Raw genomic sequence first — 16580 nt, 5'->3', positions numbered from 1 at the left:
CATAGCCTCTTAGCATGCTTGGTAAGTGGTGAGCCACCAAGGTGTTGCATTGCTCCCGTCTGCCTTGCTCCCTATCACTAGCTTCGATCTATGGTAAACCATGCGTTTTTCAAACGGGGTTTTTCCGGTAACTTGACTTCAGATTCCATGGCGACGACATCGTTACTTCCGTCTGCAACCAATGTCCTTACTTCAGATTCATTTTGTGCTATTTTCTTCCGGCTCTGTATCTTCAATAGGCACCCGATTGACCGACGATGAGAGATGTATAACAACCGACAACCACATCAGATTTAGCCAATGTCTCCATCCAAGCAAACCAACAAGCGGCCTTAAAAATTACGGTATCAATAGGCTAGACATTGACCCCCCGCTACCTAACTGTGGTTTTATTCCCCTGTCTATCGCTCGTGGACAGCTCGGCTCCTTCAAAACTCATCGTAGGTATAGCACATGACATCGTTTTCCGTGTCAAGCACATCCCCGACCGTCATGTCGGGGATCAGACCCATCGTTGTCAAGACTGTGTCCCGGGTCAAGGGGATGCACGGGCTGCCGTCAGCGGGATACTCGGCACAACCAGTGACTGTTGAAATAAAATGTCAGCCTACCTCAGATACCTTATGCTCCCACTCAAAAGCAAAATCCTACTAGGAGCCCGGCTAAGGCGGACAAGCTTACTCGTCATAGAGCGGCCTGGAGCAGCATCCTGCCAGCGCTTCCACTGCCAATCCACAAAACCATGATGCAGAAAAAAGACGGGATCGTTGGGCGACGTCGCAAGCAGCCACATAGTGGGGCCAATCCCTTCGTGCATGACGGCGTGGATCGTCTGCTCGACGCAGCGGCGGTGCTGTGTGTACTCGGTGGTGGCATCACCATGACACAGATCGAGCATCGCCGTCGTCGCTTCGTCGGTCGTTTGCTTGGTCTCGCCGCGGGAGAGGCACGACGAGTGGTTCGGGTCCGGGGAGCGGACGGTGAAGTTGGCGAATGCCTAAAGGGGAGGAGGAAGAAGATTCATGAAGGTGTTTAAGAGGGGGCTGCGAAAGGGGGTCTTGGTGAAAAGGGACTGCTTACGCCGTCTGTGATGCACGTCCCGTCGCCCGTCTTGGACAACGGGGGCAGCGCGCCAAAGTAGTCAGCCGTAAAAAACCAGAGGCGGAGAAGTGGCCCGTGTAGTTGGTCTCGCGCCACCAGGGCATCGGCCCGGCGTAAGCTCAGTGCTCCGCCAGCAGCGTCTTGAGCATGTGGAGGTAGTACCGGTGAAAAGGCAGGAACGTGTCGACGCCGTGGATGCGCACGTTGAGCTGGTCATGGACCCACGCCACCTCGTCCCAGATGCTCCTCGTCGCATTCTCGCCCCAGACGCCCAGAGGCGGCGTGTCCATCAAGCACTTGACGGCTCGCACGTACGAGAGCTTGTCGGCATCGGCCATGCGGTTCCACTCGGGTCGGATGGTCGTGTTGGCGCACTTGGGCCGGGGCTGGGCTTCGGTGGCGTTAGTGTCAAGCGAGGAGACCTTGCCGCAAAAACCACCCGGGGGTGTTTTCATGATCTGGACTGCTTCGTCCCACGGTATTGCCTTGACTCTCCCGCCGTGTGGGGATGCATGCTCGATGCCGCGCGGCTCGTGAAGTGGGATGGAGGCCGAAGAGGCGAATGCCGCGGCCAAGAGCACCAAGGCAAAGGTCATGAGCTTCATGGTGATACGCTGAAGATGCTATCAGCAAAAACGAAATATAAGAGCGCCTTGCGATGTTGACCGTTACCTGCATTTTGGCCAAGAAGGGATGGATCTTGGAATGTACTGTAGCTATTATACTGGGTTTTGCTTTACTCTGTCTCCAAGACGCTGACACCATCGCTCGTATCCTAGGTCGAAATCTGTCGATTTGCGTTCGCTTACTCAGGCCACTTCCTTCTACGAAGATGATGGGGGAATCCCAGCCTGGACTCATGTTGGCCCCATTCCCTTACAACGTTTTCGCAGCGCAGGCACTGTGTGTGACGTATTATCGTCCAACCCATGCGGGGACAGCAGAACCTTCCGTGCCCGTATAGCCCAAGTATAAGGGCTGTGTCTTTGCAATCCAGCCTCGTATAAAATGAATGCTCCACTCGCCAAGGTAGTCTATCAGCTATTACACCTAAGGTAGGCCAAGTTAAGACAACAAGCATTGAGGTAGGGAGTTTCTAGGGCGTGGCTGGCGTGCAGATCAACGTGAAGGGTCGGGGCGGTGCAAACACCACGGTAAACTTGAGAAGAGCCTTGAAGACAGGATACTAGAAGGGTTATTTTGCTACAGATCTTTCAATGCGTAAACGAAATTAATTATGAACTGGCTCACTATACACGCCTGCAAAACCCAGTCGGCGCCGCCGCGCCCAGCTTTGCTGGCCCGACCGTCCCCAATCCTTCCCGACTCTGAGGCGCCAGCTCATGCACCATCGAACTCCACTCCCTCATCTGGCGCGTGATATGCGACCCGTTGGGGAGGCGGTTGCGGAAGCTTTCGGACGACGAGTCGCTGAGCTCGGACGTGGAGCGCAGCAAGCCCCAGGACTGCATCAGGCGGTGGACGGGCGCCTTGAGCGGTGGGAGAGAGGCCGTCAATACGCCGATGGTCAGCTCCATGCCCCAGAGTATGTCCTGTTGGACGTTGATCAGGGCCGTGCTCCCTTTGCCCAGGTAACCCATGATGAGAAACAGGCGGGCGACGGCGACGCCTGTGGCGGCCATGCCGGCAGTCATGAGGCAGCCGATGAGGACCTTTTCCAGCCTGGGACGGTGGAGGGTCCGGATGAAGGTGACGGGTAGCAGCGAGAGGACAAGATCAGACGCGATCGTGAAGCCTTGGGGATTGAAAAGGCACCTAGTTAGCGACTGAACGATCGCCACGCGTAGTTCTCCGGCAGAGAACAGCTTGACTGGGCAAGGAGTGAGCTTACCGCTGTAGATATAGCCGTAGGTCATAAAGTACGGCGTATAGATACATCGGGCGGTAGGCGTGGGTGCCCACCTCGCCGAGATGGGCTGGCACATCACAAGGTGCATGGTTGTGCCCACGATCAGCATGCACACCTGGACGCTGATGACGACCCACAGCGCCAGCCTCCACGGCAACGAGTCCTTAAGCCGGAGCAGCAGCAAGGCGACCGAGATGCGGATGACGTTGAGCGCCCAGACCCAGAGCACTCCGTCGGCGACCACGAGTGGGCCCATGGTCCAGGGGTCCGGGGAGAAGCCCTCGATGCCGCGGCCATAGTGGTACATGGCGACGTCAACCCCATACCAGGCAATGGTAAGGATCTGCCAAGGTAATGAGACATTTGCTACATCCTGTCGCGACTGGGGCTTTGTGTGTATCGTTACTTACCAAGGCAAGGAGAAGCGTCAAGTCATCGGCGCCGATACGCCGGACTGGCCGCAGCCGCCAGTAGACGCGCAGGCTCGTGGTGATGCACGCGATGCCGAGAAAGGTGCCAACCGGGGCGAGCGAGTGCGCGTCGATCCTGTCGCCGGCCATACCTACCTCCCTAGGTAATCAGTTTGACCTGCGCATTGTCTGTCGAGGAGAGGCGTGATAGTAGGGACGAGATCAAACGGGTAGAGGCAATGGAGTGAGATCTGATCAAGGCTAGATGTTAGAGCGGATTGTGGAGCTTTCTACGTGATCCGCGACGGCCCGGGACGGGATTCCCTTTGCTTACCGGGGTACCAATCAGGCAGCTAATGCAGGAGAAGGTTTGGGCTAAGTCACGGGATTCAGCCTGATTCCGGCGCATCCTACTGTGTAAATTACCTTCGCTAACTAAGCTTTTCTTGGGAAAGCTTGCAGACCTGCAGAGCATGAGGCGCATGAGGGGATGTCGGCCCGGGTGTGGGACGAGTCACAGCCATGCCAATTGCCGTCTACTCTTGCCGATGCTCATTGCCGTCGATGTTGGAGGGGTTGCTGAATCGATGTAACCCTCATTTTGGTTGGCAGCTGGCTCGCCAGTGTCACCTTTGCCCTTTTGCTCCTCGACCCCGGCCCCGGGGAGTGCAGGCGAGGCAGGGCAGCTGCATCCAACGAAGGCCATCTTCTTGGCGGAACAGAAGCGAAGAAGGTTGGCCGTCCAGAAAATTGGACATGCCCTAACTCGCACCCCGGATTGTTTGGTTCGTATCCCTGGTAGAAGTGTAACTATCAATCCTATGCCCCAACGAAATCCGGGCTGGGTGAGATACGTTTGACCCCCACGGCGATGGCAAACTCCAACCGCTTTTAAACAGCTCTGACTTCTTCCCAAATTCAAACCCACAGGCGATGCTCCATTCCTCTGTTACAAGCACTCTGCACAATTCCACCATCAAAATGCGAACATCCCTCGCTGCTCTGCTGCTTTGGGGCGTCAGCCCCCTCGCCTCGGTTGCCTTTGCCAAGGTGTGCTCCTACGGGGATAACCCGCAAATCATCGCTCATGCTGGCGAGCCGGTGGGAAGGGAACAGATGTACAACGGAGGTGAGACATTGTCTCACAAGCCTACCAAGAAGGCCCACTCACACTAACTCCCGGTGTCTCGACATGTAGTCAACCTGTACATCTCCAAGCCAAGCTGTAAGAAACCGAAGGTGGGCGTCTTGTACATTACGGACGTGTTTGGCATCCAGCACGTGCAGAATAAGCTGTAAGTTCTTACCTTTTACGGCCGAGACTCCCTCCTTGAGCAGACACCTACTACTGTCAGGTGGATTTGAACCGGAGGGACGGAGTATGACTAACACGACATGAGCACAGCCTCGCCGACTCGTTCGCCCGCGCGGGCTTCATGGTTGTCGCCCCCGACATGTTCGACGGCAAACCAGCGCCTATGGACTTCAACACGCCCGGTTTCAACGCAACAGAGTTCACCCTCAAACACAGCCCCAACGCGACAGATCCCATCCTCGCCAAGGCAGTGGCTTACCTGCAGACGACGGGCGTCGAGAAGATCGCCGCGACAGGATACTGCTACGGCGGCCGCTATGCGTTCCGCGTGCTCGCCGCCGGCAAGGGCGTCGACGCCGGCTTTGCCGCACACCCCAGTCTGCTTGAGGACGTTGAGATCCAAGCCATCACACGTCCCATCAGTGTTGCTGCTGCTGGTGAGTGTCTGTTGATATAGTTATTGCTTTTGTGTAAACATCTCTTGCCTAACTGACCTACTTCCCCATAGAAATCGACAACATGATGAATTCCACGAGGCGCTCCCAGATTGAGGCCTTGCTCGCAAACGGAACCCAGCCGTATCAAGTCAACTTGTATGGCGGCACCTCACATGGATTCGGCGTGCGAGCCAATGTTTCGAACCCGGAGGAAAAGTTTGGCAAGGAAGCTGCTTTCTACCAGGCCGTGAGGTGGTTCGATGCTTGGGCTGGCGGCGCGTTGTGATGGGGCACCCTTTGTGTGTCGAGTGCCAGTGGGTGTTCCTCGAGTCCCTTCAGCTTAGAGTCACAGCTTTTCCGTAGACTTCTAAGTCGCGCATTTCTGAGCCTGATGACAACATGGTGCTAGTTCATATAACTTGCGGTATTGACTCTGTGGTGCTATTCGCAGTCGGCTTTATCCTGCCCAAGATCCGTGAGGTCATCACTGAGCTGGAGGCATATTGGACCAGGGAACCGTCAAGAGCTCTAAAAGTTCGGCTGTATCCTTCCTACCTCTGTTCATAAGAAAACCTTAACTAGTAACTTGCCGGATTCAACTCGTCTTTCCGGCCACCATGTCTTATAGCCCAGGTCCAGCAGCCAGCTCCCGCTTGTACGCCTGTAGCGAAATGAGTTCCAAGACTTATTCCTTTGCTTTGACCACGATGACGTAGCTCCAGAAACTGGTATTGGTTTCCGGAATGTAGTCCCTCTCAGGCACAACAGGCCGGATTGCCCGATTCGCTGCTTACTGTCAGGCTTAATCTACCCTGTTTGGATCCGTCTCGAGTTAGCAGATTGCGAGCGTTCACTCTCGAGGGAGGCAAACACGACACGAACACGGACTCCCAAGGCACCCTTGGAACGGAAACTTGAATATCACGGCTGCTTATAAGGCTAGAACTTCCCCTCGAGCTTGCTCTCTTCGCCAAGGACCTCCCAGGCAAGCCCCCATGGTACAGGATCCCTCCGTCCTTCCAGATAAACCAGCCCGACCAAGCTCTACCGGGCTATGCTAGAAAGGACTCGGATTGCTCAAAGAAACATTGCAGGATTAACGCAAGCATGACCGCAGCGTCTTTTTAGCTTCGGAGGCACGCCACGACACGATGCAAACCTCGTGCCCTCCGTGAGTCCATAGCGCTTTAGCTGCCGGATTGGTCACGGACCTGAGCCCTGCGAAAGCCGCCGTCGTCTGGACGAAAGCAGTAATCGGGAACACAATGCCGTACGTCCACCGTGCTTCCCCTCCACGGAAGACATCCTCGGCAAACACAACCCTTGGCTGTGTTTCCAAGACGGTCCATCGCGCGAGGTTCTAACTCCTTGTAGGGAGATGTTTGCGGAAGCCAAGCGTGTCGTGAGGCTCTTGTCGATAAATTACCCGGGACTAATACCACTTACCCGGGTCCCAATACCACTTCGTTAAGCTTCTAGGCGAGTTGTGATAGGTGCGGCTAGGACGGGGAGGGTCGTATTTGTTGACGGTCGACGGAAAGGGAAGGACGCCGGTGTATTGGATCTGTTCCATTTCGAGGTATCACGGAAGGCACTCCGTTCAGTAGACAGAGCATATAATGGACGTGGCGTTTCTTGAGTGTGTTGGCACAGCTTGTCGTCTCATAGCAGTTGTCCGCTTCGACGTGCAGTCTCACTTCAAGTTGCCCGGAGATCAACGCTGGCAGTCATGCATTCTCTCGCGTTCCTGCTCGCTGTCGGCCCGGCCGCCGTGCTTGCCCAGTCTCCCCTCTGGGGCCAGTGTAGGTGATGGCTTTCTCAGTACTCGTTCCAGTCCTTAGCTAACCAGCTTCTCTCACAATAGGCGGTGGTTACGGCTGGACGGGTCCCACAACCTGCGTTTCCGGCTCAGTGTGCCGTTACCAAAAGTCAGTGCAACCCCCCTCCCTCCCCCACAAGGTGACCTGTTCTGCTTGTCTAGGGTTGCTACTAACAAGTTTCCCAGTGACTGGTACTCCCAGTGTGTGCCCGGGACAGCTCCCGCAAGCAGTACTACCCGGAGCAGCAGCAGCAGCTCCCCAACGCCTACCGGCGGCAGTGGGGGAAGTGGCCTACACAACAAGTTCAAGGCCAAGGGAAAGCTCTACTTCGGCACCGAGATCGACCACTACCACCTCAACAACAACGCGTTGACCACCATCGTCAAGAACAGCTTTGGACAAGTCACGGCTGAAAACAGCATGAAGTGGGATGCCATCGAGCGTGAGTTTCTTTCTTCTACTTAGGTTTTTCCCTTTTTTTTTGTCCCTGCGCTGTCCCTCGGCAAACAGCTACGAAACTAAACTTGTATTAGCGAGCCGCAATCAGTTCACCTTCTCCAACGCCGACGCCGTCGTCAACTTTGCCCAAGCCAACGGCAAGCTCATCCGGGGCCACACGCTCCTCTGGCACTCGCAGCTGCCGGACTGGGTCAAGAACATCAACGACCGCAACACGCTGACCCAAGTCATTCAGAACCATGTGACGACGACGGTGACGCGGTACAAGGGCAAGATCTTGCAGTGGGACGTGGTCAACGAGATCTTTGCCGAGGACGGCTCGCTGCGTGACAGCGTTTTTAGTCGGGTGCTGGGTGAGGACTTTGTCGGCATCGCCTTCCGCGCCGCGCGCGCTGCCGACCCGGCCGCCAAGCTCTACATCAACGACTACAACCTCGACAGCGCAACCTACGCCAAGCTGACACGCGGCATGGTCGAAAAGGTCAACAAATGGGTCAGCCAGGGCGTGCCCATCGACGGCATCGGCACTCAGGCGCATCTCGCTGGCCCCGGCGGGTGGAACCCTGCCTCGGGCGTGCCCGCCGCTTTGAGGGCCCTCGCCGCCGCCAACGTCAATGAAATTGCCATCACCGAGCTCGACATTGCCGGTGCCTCGGCCAGCGACTATCTCACGGTTATGAACGCCTGTCTGCAGGTGTCGAAGTGTGTGGGTATCACCGTTTGGGGCGTGTCGGACAAGGACAGCTGGAGATCGAGCGACAACCCGCTTCTCTTTGACCGCAACTACCAGCCCAAGGCGGCATACACTGCCCTGGTCAATGCCTTGTGAAACGACGAGAGGATATGCGGTTGTTTGACAAATCTGAGGTTGTCATCTGACGTAGTGTAGACGGCAGGAGGAGGGCGGTGTGTCAAGGGTACATATGCACCAGGTGCAACAAACTGAGCGTTTTCGAGTATATATTTATCCGTAGTATATATGGTGCCTTATTTTCCATGATGAACCTCGCTCTTGACTTGGAATGGTCGTCACTCACAGGGTGTGTATCGATTCTGTTTACCGGGGCAGTCATTGGCCGCAAGAGGTCGTATCAACTTATCAATCAATCGCTCAATAAACCAATTTTGGCGGGTTTGGATCAACCAATTTAACTTTGAGGGCTCGGTTGGGTTGGTTGAATTGTTAGCTACGCTGTCTCACAGATCTGATCCAGCCGCTTGATGTTGTTGTCTTCCAGCCATTGAAGCAATACCAGGCAAAGGAGCTCGATATCCTGATCCGCGGCGGCCTGGTCAACATCACGAAGATTAGTTCCTCGTTGTTATCCAACAAGCCCGCAGACAAGCCTTCAAGGACGCCACTATCCAAGCAGCAGTCGACCCAGCCCTCAACAGCTCTCCTTTCCGCACCCCTGTTACACTACGGCAGATGAAAGAGCTGGCGGACAAGCCGTCCATTCTCGCGAAAGACATTGACGACGTCCGGAGAGTCAAAGGCTCGATTAATACAGCGAAACAGAATTGGTCCAAGTCAAGCGTGACCTTCAGAGAACAAAGATGGCCGAAGACACCGCCAACCGCAAAAGACTTCAAAAGAACCGGCCACTACAGTCAAGGAATTCCTGACAGTGGCCCGGGCACGTCGAATGATCAAGGTCAGGGAGGATGATGAAAGGCCAGGCGGGTGGTCCAGGCCGCTGAACAGCGGACACACAAGAAGATCAAACGCGTGTATGCAGATGCAGCTAAGGAAGCCCGGAAATGGAGGTTGACTGGCCGGCTGGACCCTGACGAGGTTGTGGAAGGCCCAGGCAAGATACTGCTACTTCGCAGAGGGCTGGAGATAGCTGAGACGTTGGCATAGCCAAGGGGTCGAAAAAGTGGCCGCGTGTGTGGTGAGCACCAACTTGCCCGGCGGTTTGCTGGCTGGGACGGCGAAAAGCGGAGCAAGTTTTGTGGGGGGGGAGGGGTGCCACGGGCGCCCAATAGACGCACACTACCGTGCGCTTACGTAAACCCAAAATGGCTTAACTAATCCACGAATTGCATCTAACGCAGCGTTGCCCTTCTGATAGTCCGTACTTTTGATGAAATCAACACCAAAGCAACACCAAAAGCACCAAGATGGCAGCCTTCCAATATGACTGCCTCCCTCCCGAGGGCTTGTTCGAGTCACGCGACGACCTATTTAAAGTCAATCAACTCGTCCGCAGAGTCTCGAGACTACGCCTTTGTCACCCAGAGGTCAATACGCGAGAAAAATGGCTTTCTCAAAGTCTACTTATTGTGACAGATTAATTGAATTGAGTGCTTTTGGTGTTGCTTCGTGTGCAGCGCAACGCTGCGTTAGATGCATGTCGTGGATTAGTCAAGTTAAGCCATGGGCTTACGTAAGCGCACAGAATTTTGCGGCTCCCACTAACTAGTGGGAGCCGTAGTGTGCGTCTAGTGGGAGCCGCTGCCGGAAGCCCCAGAAAGAAAAGCCAACTTTCACGTGACATCTGTCCCACATTTGCGCCAGCGCCACCCCGCATCTTTTTCTCCATACCCGCCATCCATTTTAAGTTCCTCTTCAAATTCTCACAAGACCCAGCCAAGTTCGCTAACGACATACGTCTGAACAATGCCTCTTGGGTGGTATCTAGCTCAGGGGCTAATTCCGCTTACCCCGAGTAGCAGCGACGACGAGGAGGGTCCTTGTGAGCTCCCGGACGGCCGACTGGTCTGCGGTCCCCATGGCCTCGTAACCTGCGGAAAGTGCTGTGTAGACTACAGCTTCATGGATGATGTTCTTAGTCAAGACAGAGAAGACGAGGACGAGGACGAGGACGAGGACGAGGACGAGGACGAGGACAGCGATCACCCTGGCTCGGACATTGCGGCTTCAAACTTGGATCTAGCCACCGAAGGTTCGAACACTACGGGTTCCAATTCACGTCGCCCAATCAGCCAGCCTGTTTCCGTGGAAACCGCTCAAATGCCTGCCGATCTACACGATGTCTTTGGCCACGTGTTGAGAAGGGGTACGGGTCGGGCCTTTCCCACCAAGTTCAACCCACCATCGACTTCAGTGACTCCTTCAGAGCTATTCTCTGGCCGGAAGAGACATATGCTTGTTACCAGGCAAGTAAATGCATAGTTCATGAAGATGATCCCAGCTAATTGATTTATCAGATACACTTTCCGAAATGATGCCGGCAAAGTCCTCATTCGCACCGACGGTGCATGTGTAGACAACGGCCAACCAAACCCAAAGGCAGGCTGGGCGTTCTGGCATGGGCTTGATCCTTCGGGGAAGCTGCTAGTCGCCTCCGGCCGCCTAGAGAAGAAGGGACCTTTCGGCGACGATAGCATTCAGACCAGCAATCGGGCAGAGCTGCGCGCTATCATCGCAGCCCTGCGCTTCCGATACTGGCCCGGTGAGGGGTTCCACACGCTTGTCATCGCCACCGATTCCGAGTATGCGGTTGAGGGTTCGACCAAATATGCCAAGACGTGGGTCAAGAATGGCTGGACAACGCGCACGGGGGTTGGCGTCAAGAATCGGGATTTGTGGGAAGCGCTGCTGGGTGAGATTGAACGATATAAGGACGAAGGGATGGCTGTCGAGTTCTGGAGAATCCCGAGAGAGTGGAACACCGTTGCTGATGCAGCTGCAAAGGAGGCTACCGCCGAGGTAGATGCACCTAATGGATGGAGAGAAGTCTTGGGGTTCAATTGCTAGATTACCGTAGGGACGGCGATGCAATTTTGTTACACTGTGCAAATTCAACTAGCGTTCGCCCCAGTCTTACAACGCGGGAGGGACGTTTGGAGTTAACACTAAATACCCACAACTCATCTGCTTGCCTGCTCGTCAGTATCCCACTCATGTTGAGGATAGCTCCCGAGTTATGTGACGATTCGATTCGCTTTGCGCTTGTCATTGTATTTCTCTGTTGGTGGCCATGGCTTGCAGCCCAGCGCCATCACGTTGTGTTCTGCCCCAGCCATTCTGCAGCTTCCCCTCGCCATGGCAAAGATCAAGGTTAAGGACAAACGCCGCCAGCGTCAGTGGCTTGCCTGATGAGTCGTTTGTATGATTTCGTGGCGAGTGATTCAAGCCGCCTTGTCAATTATGGGACTGAGCAACTTTCGAAACCACGCTGGGACGCCAGAGTGCATCTTTATTGTTTCTAGTTCTTCGAACTCAGTCCAGGCACTGTGTGCGCAATGGAATATTGGTGAGGGCCCCCCGGTGAACCGGCGTTGCTCAACAGAGAAATTCCTGAGATCAGCTCCCATCGTTCTCCCGATCCATGGCCATGATCCCGGCAACATCCACGCACTCACAGCCATTTTTTACTTCCTCAGTCCTTTTCACGTACTCCCTCAACCAATCGGCGACCACTTGAAACCCCTTGATCTCGGCAGCCCGTAATGCACGGCTAGTTACAACTGCGCCATGTTCAACCAGCACCAGGGCCACCTCCAACCCTCCGCAGCTCGCCGCCCAATCCAGTGCCGTTCTCCCCCAATCATCCGCCGCCTCGGTCGGAACGCCCTTACTCAAGAGATAGTCAACCGCGTCTAAGCTTCCTTCTGTTGGAACCTGCAGGGCGACGACCGCTGTGATATGCGCTGGAAGAAGCTATTCCCAGTCAAAGCAGTGGATTGAATCTTTAAGGTGATAAAAGTGATTGATTGACCATGCTGTTGATGGGCATGGGAGAGGACTAAGTATGTAAGGAAGAGGGGTTGCGGTGCTGGCACCAATCAACCACCGAGGTCCGTTGAATGCAGCCATCAAGGCGGCTTCGTTCCGACACCTTCCTCCGCCGCGAGCGAGAGTGACGTCCTATTTGCGTAATTACAACGGCGGCAATATCCCACATGAGATCCTCGGTGTACGTTCTCAGGGCAAGGATATCGCCGTTCCTTGCTGCTTCCAAGATATCTCTCCGCTTCTCGTTGTCGCTGATGTATCGACGGCAACGGTCGGCGAGGCGGAAGGTGAAGCGGCGTTCGCCCTGGAACCTCTCAAACAGCCCGGCGGATTTGCCGTTGAGGGGGGGGAATGGCGATAGGGACTGAACGATTTCGGCGGCGGTCTCCATTTCGGACTTCCCGTAAAATCCGGAATAAAGGCTCACGAGGACCATACCTGCTTCCTCTGTGGCATTCAAATTCACGAGGGCTGAAGAAGTTTCGACATTGTTGTCATGTCGGGACTTGTCGACTGGAGACCCGGGCCGTTCTGGGCAAGTGCTGTCAGCAATCCGTTGGTATAGGCGTACGTCGGAAAGCTGCCCGTGACAATTTGGCTGATAACAACGTCCAACGCAGTTTGGCCTTTGTTGTCTCTCAGCGCCACTTCGAAGCAAGCTGCGCAGCTTGGGACAGTTTCCTTGAGACAGTGATGGCGGACACTCTGTGAGCACGTGGGCCGGTGCCTTTCCTTCATTGTCTTGGAGGTTGACTGCTTGCCCTCGTATTAGAAATACGTCCAACGCCTCGAGTTTGGCGTGTGTAACGGCGTTGGGCACCGGAGTGCGGCCGTTGTGGTCTCGTAGCTCCAAAGCTGGCATCCTATCCATTAGGGCTTGTATGCTGTCTGGCCTCCACTGGAGCGCCTGCGTGAAAATGGGAACCGCCTATCCCACACTCGTTGTCAAGGCATATGGAACCGTCGTGATTCGAAGTCGTTCCGCATGGCTCTTCGGACGGTCGAGGACCATGCTGCATTCTATGACCATGGCGTGCGGCCCCGCGTTTGGCGAGGGAAGCAGCTTCCGCCTCTGGAGCAGTGGTATCGCGTGGTGTTGTCGGGAGTGGATGCCTGTCCTGGCTCAAACGCAGCATAGCTAGCCGGAACAGGTTGGGTCTACGTCGATAATCTCGGGAGGGCCAGTCAATGGCTCTAGAGAAGGTCCTCGGCTACCTATCCGTTGGCGAAATCAGCTCCCACGGCTTCTTCAATGAGCGTGATGAGGGACAAAATTGGCCTGCCCTGCAGAGAGTCTGCATGTGGTATCGCTTCATCCGCACGAATTCGACACTTTGTCCCCAATCGCTCGGGCAGAGCCATACATGGCTCCCCTCGATTTCTCCAGCTTCAAAGGAGAGTCTAAGGACTTTCTTGTTTAAGGCCATCCTCGACGACTTCAGTTCGGCCGATCTGTCCTTGGGGCACAATGGGCGCTTCCGTCGACAACTTGATCGCAATGCCGCCGCGGCGAAATATCGCCATCGACTCATGGCAAAGCTGGCCAAGGATGAACAAGCCTTTATTGCAGTTCCCGGAACGTACCGGCACGTTTCATCCTCTTACGAGACTCGGGGTTATTGGGTGGGAACAGCTCCCTTGCGGGCCATGCCAGGCGACCAAGTCTTCCAGCTGCCCAAGATGGAGGGTTGCATGGTTCTCCGGCCGACGGGCAACGACCTTGAGTATCAAGTTGTCGGGTGCGCGGCGCTACCCATGGTTACCGCAAAGACATCCATGTACGATATTACTTTGGTCTGAGACCTTAACCGCTCCGCTGAACGATCTAGGGTGGGTTTGGGAGGGAACCTCCTGAATTCAGCGCTTCCGTAGCCCGCGTCTTCCAATAGCATCCGGCGGCATTGGCTGGGGGTGACAGCTGCTGTTGCATTAGATGCGGTGCTGCTTGCAAGGCATCATGCGGACAAACATGAACATACATTAGATGACGGCAGGTCAACACCCCAGAGGACACGAGAATTGGCATAGCTCCTCTTTTACTTCCAGTGGGAAAATGGATTTGCCCCTATCCCTCACATGCCTATGCGACTCAGCCACCGCTGGACAGGACCGCAAAAGCGCAAATGCGTTTGGTTGAGATGTTCGCGACGCGTTGGTGGGAAATGGTTATAAGACAATGTTAAACTTACACCACGGTTGGGAAATGGAGTCAAGAAAATGGTATAAACTTGTACTTCACCGTCACCAACTCGGTCCCGCGCGCCGGCTGCCCGCCGGTCATGTGCATCAACACCAACAACTGCGCCCGGAACGCCTCCATCGCCTCGGCATACTCGCGCACGCGCTCCATCCGCCACCGGATGCCACTGCCGTCCTCTCGCCCGCCTATCGTCGCCGCCTCGGTCTCAAAAAACTGGCGGAACAACCGCGCCTCGCCTACAACCCGGTCGGCCAACCACCGCTTCCCATCGACGCCCCCGAATGCCTCCCGGTTCCGCGGGTCCTCGGCGAAACTCCACCCGGCCTTCGTCTCGGCCGCGTTATCGACCAACTTGTCCCACTGGATCGCCGGCCACGCCATCGCCCCTGCCGGTTCACCTGCTCCTTGCCTGGCTGTCGTTACCGGCTCGCCGTCTTCGTCCACGTCTAACAACAACACGGCCCGCCGCAACTGCGCCCGCGCCGCGTGCAACAACCCGTGGATCATGGCCTGCAACGACACGATGCTGAACTGCACGTGGCCGATCAACAACTAGTCCCCGTGCCAATCCACCACGCCGTCCGCATTCGGGTTCGCCCGGATTGCCTTGCCGTATGCCCGTAACCGCAATATCGAATCCATCGGCGACGGCTGCCCGTCGTCGCCACGATCGTCATGAACCTCTGCACCATCTCCCTAACCCGGTCGAAATGGCTACGCGCCCGCTCCCGCGCCTTCGCCTTGCTCTCGCCGGCGAACCGCCGTCGGCGCCGGATCTCCTCGTGTCGCGCGCGCTTGGCCTTGTGCAACACCAACATGCGCGCCACCGTCACGATCGCCGACAACACGGGCGTATATACCAACGCGCTCCGCCACCCGCGCCCGGCTGGATGCCCAACACGGCCAACCCGCTGTACAACGCGTTCTGGAACTCGTTGTCGCCGATATCATGGTCCACCAACGCGATGAAAAAATCCAATACGTGGCCCTCCAACTCGCTCGTGTCGTCTTCGTCATCGTGGTTGGTATCGCTCCCGTCTCCGCCTGCGATCGCCGCGTATACGGCTATACGAACCCGATCGAACATCTCGGCTTGCTCGGCGGTGAAATTGTATGCCGGCCGTCGATCGCGGATCCTCTCCGGCTCGCCACCCTCTACCTGGCCGTTCGCCCGCTGGTCGCCGTCGCCCCGCTCCTCCTGCTCCTCCTCCTCCTCCCCCTCCGCCTACCCATCGGCCGGCTCCTGGACCGGATCTCAATGCCACGTGCACCATATATACGCCATCACCGACGTCCATACCGCACTGTACTTGACCATCGTCGCGCCCTTTTGGCCCGCGTTGAACGGCTTCTCGTACGAATTGCCGCCGGCCTCGCGCCGTTCGATGGAATTGACCGCCGCCGATCCGACCACGCTGGCCTGCGATGCCTTCTGCGCCCGCCAAACCACCCGCTCCATGGCCAATAACACGATGGCCAACGCGGCCTCGCTCCCTCCACGACTCGCCTCCTCTTCGGCGTCGTCTCGGTCTCGGTCTCGGTCCTGCTCCCGGTCCTGGTCCCCATCCCTGTGCCCGTGCTTGTCTCCGTTGGCCCTGTTACCGCCGCTCGTCGCCCCCTTCTCGGCGTCCGGCCGCCGTGTCGTCGCTGCCAACCACTCGCAATCGAACCCTTGCAAATGCCGCGGCCATCCCGTCCGCCGTACCCACATATTGGCCGACAACCTCGACTGCTCGCCGATCAACGCTGCTGCCGCCTCGTCCTTCTCATTGATGGCCTGCGCCAATGCCTCGAACTGCGCTTGGGCGGCCTCTCGGGCACCCCTCGGCCTGGACTCGCCCTGGCCTTGGCCCCGGGCATTGCCACCGGCCGCCTGTGACGGGGCACAGGAACTGAACTTGCGTATCCTGTAGTATTGGTGTGGTTGCAGGAAGAACCAAACTGTGGGCAGGGTGCAGCCTTCAGGGAAACCCTGCAGGAGGGCTGCGCACTGACCACTGGCAAGTCCCACCACTGGGCTTGCCAGCTCCTCATCGAGGCTACAGGACTTCAACCCTAACTTGGCACGGGCAATGCCCGTGACACCGCCGGCGCCGGCGCCGGCGGTGGTATAACCTCGAACAACCGCTGTAACGCGCCGTCCCGCCGGAACCGCTGGCAATATACCCCATTGCTTCTAAATGTCCTCCCTTGTCCGCCGGATATGGATGGAATTTATTTCGCCCGGAGGCACGAAGCCTAAAGGGCCTTGGCACGCTAACTA

General features: G+C 56.5%; 7 protein-coding genes across 7 annotated transcripts; 3 read left to right on the top strand and 4 right to left on the bottom strand.

Moving 5' to 3' along the window:
- Positions 1 to 428: 428 nt before the first annotated feature.
- N657DRAFT_638109 (Di-copper centre-containing protein) lies at positions 429 to 1706 on the bottom strand (the record flags this gene model as incomplete). The annotated part of the gene is made up of 4 exons (XM_062791562.1): positions 429 to 586; positions 682 to 997; positions 1081 to 1219; positions 1264 to 1706. The coding sequence occupies 4 exons, from the start codon at positions 1704 to 1706 to the stop codon at positions 429 to 431; spliced, it is 1056 nt and encodes a 351-aa protein (XP_062642086.1).
- A 645-nt stretch (positions 1707 to 2351) lies between these two features.
- Positions 2352 to 3531, bottom strand: N657DRAFT_659645 (uncharacterized protein; the record flags this gene model as incomplete). Its single annotated transcript, XM_062795007.1, has 4 exons — positions 2352 to 2591; positions 2622 to 2857; positions 2954 to 3314; positions 3382 to 3531. 4 exons carry the CDS (start codon positions 3529 to 3531, stop codon positions 2352 to 2354), a joined length of 987 nt encoding a protein of 328 aa, XP_062642085.1.
- Positions 3532 to 4142: 611 nt separating this feature from the next.
- On the top strand, positions 4143 to 5726 carry N657DRAFT_606371 (alpha/beta-hydrolase). The gene is made up of 4 exons (XM_062790215.1): positions 4143 to 4510; positions 4580 to 4676; positions 4787 to 5133; positions 5205 to 5726. Exons 1-4 carry the CDS (start codon positions 4315 to 4317, stop codon positions 5417 to 5419), a joined length of 855 nt encoding a protein of 284 aa, XP_062642084.1. The 5' UTR covers positions 4143 to 4314; the 3' UTR covers positions 5420 to 5726.
- A 1136-nt stretch (positions 5727 to 6862) lies between these two features.
- Positions 6863 to 8663, top strand: N657DRAFT_715764 (glycoside hydrolase family 10 protein; the record flags this gene model as incomplete). Its single annotated transcript, XM_062797471.1, has 4 exons — positions 6863 to 6935; positions 6998 to 7061; positions 7139 to 7395; positions 7487 to 8663. 4 exons carry the CDS (start codon positions 6863 to 6865, stop codon positions 8239 to 8241), a joined length of 1149 nt encoding a protein of 382 aa, XP_062642083.1. The 3' UTR covers positions 8242 to 8663.
- Positions 8664 to 9988: 1325 nt separating this feature from the next.
- N657DRAFT_667229 (ribonuclease H-like protein) lies at positions 9989 to 11213 on the top strand. The gene is made up of 2 exons (XM_062795382.1): positions 9989 to 10535; positions 10587 to 11213. The coding sequence occupies exons 1-2, from the start codon at positions 10036 to 10038 to the stop codon at positions 11134 to 11136; spliced, it is 1050 nt and encodes a 349-aa protein (XP_062642082.1). The 5' UTR covers positions 9989 to 10035; the 3' UTR covers positions 11137 to 11213.
- A 472-nt stretch (positions 11214 to 11685) lies between these two features.
- Positions 11686 to 12548, bottom strand: N657DRAFT_675607 (uncharacterized protein; the record flags this gene model as incomplete). The annotated part of the gene is made up of 2 exons (XM_062795831.1): positions 12266 to 12548; positions 11686 to 12042 (listed from the first exon to the last, which is right to left on the bottom strand). Exons 1-2 carry the CDS (start codon positions 12506 to 12508, stop codon positions 11686 to 11688), a joined length of 600 nt encoding a protein of 199 aa, XP_062642081.1. The 5' UTR covers positions 12509 to 12548.
- Positions 12549 to 14164: 1616 nt separating this feature from the next.
- On the bottom strand, positions 14165 to 16351 carry N657DRAFT_694486 (uncharacterized protein; the record flags this gene model as incomplete). Its single annotated transcript, XM_062797288.1, has 5 exons — positions 14165 to 14848; positions 14986 to 15228; positions 15300 to 15542; positions 15618 to 16258; positions 16309 to 16351. 5 exons carry the CDS (start codon positions 16349 to 16351, stop codon positions 14327 to 14329), a joined length of 1692 nt encoding a protein of 563 aa, XP_062642080.1. The 3' UTR covers positions 14165 to 14326.
- Between the last annotated feature and the right edge of the window lie 229 nt (positions 16352 to 16580).

The sequence above is a fragment of the Parathielavia appendiculata genome (genome assembly GCF_033297405.1).
Source record: "Parathielavia appendiculata strain CBS 731.68 unplaced genomic scaffold N657scaffold_50, whole genome shotgun sequence".
In the NCBI taxonomy this organism is placed as follows: Eukaryota; Fungi; Ascomycota; class Sordariomycetes; order Sordariales; family Chaetomiaceae; genus Parathielavia; species Parathielavia appendiculata.
Note: the sequence above shows the minus strand (reverse complement) of the source record. Positions and strands in the feature narration are given on the sequence as shown.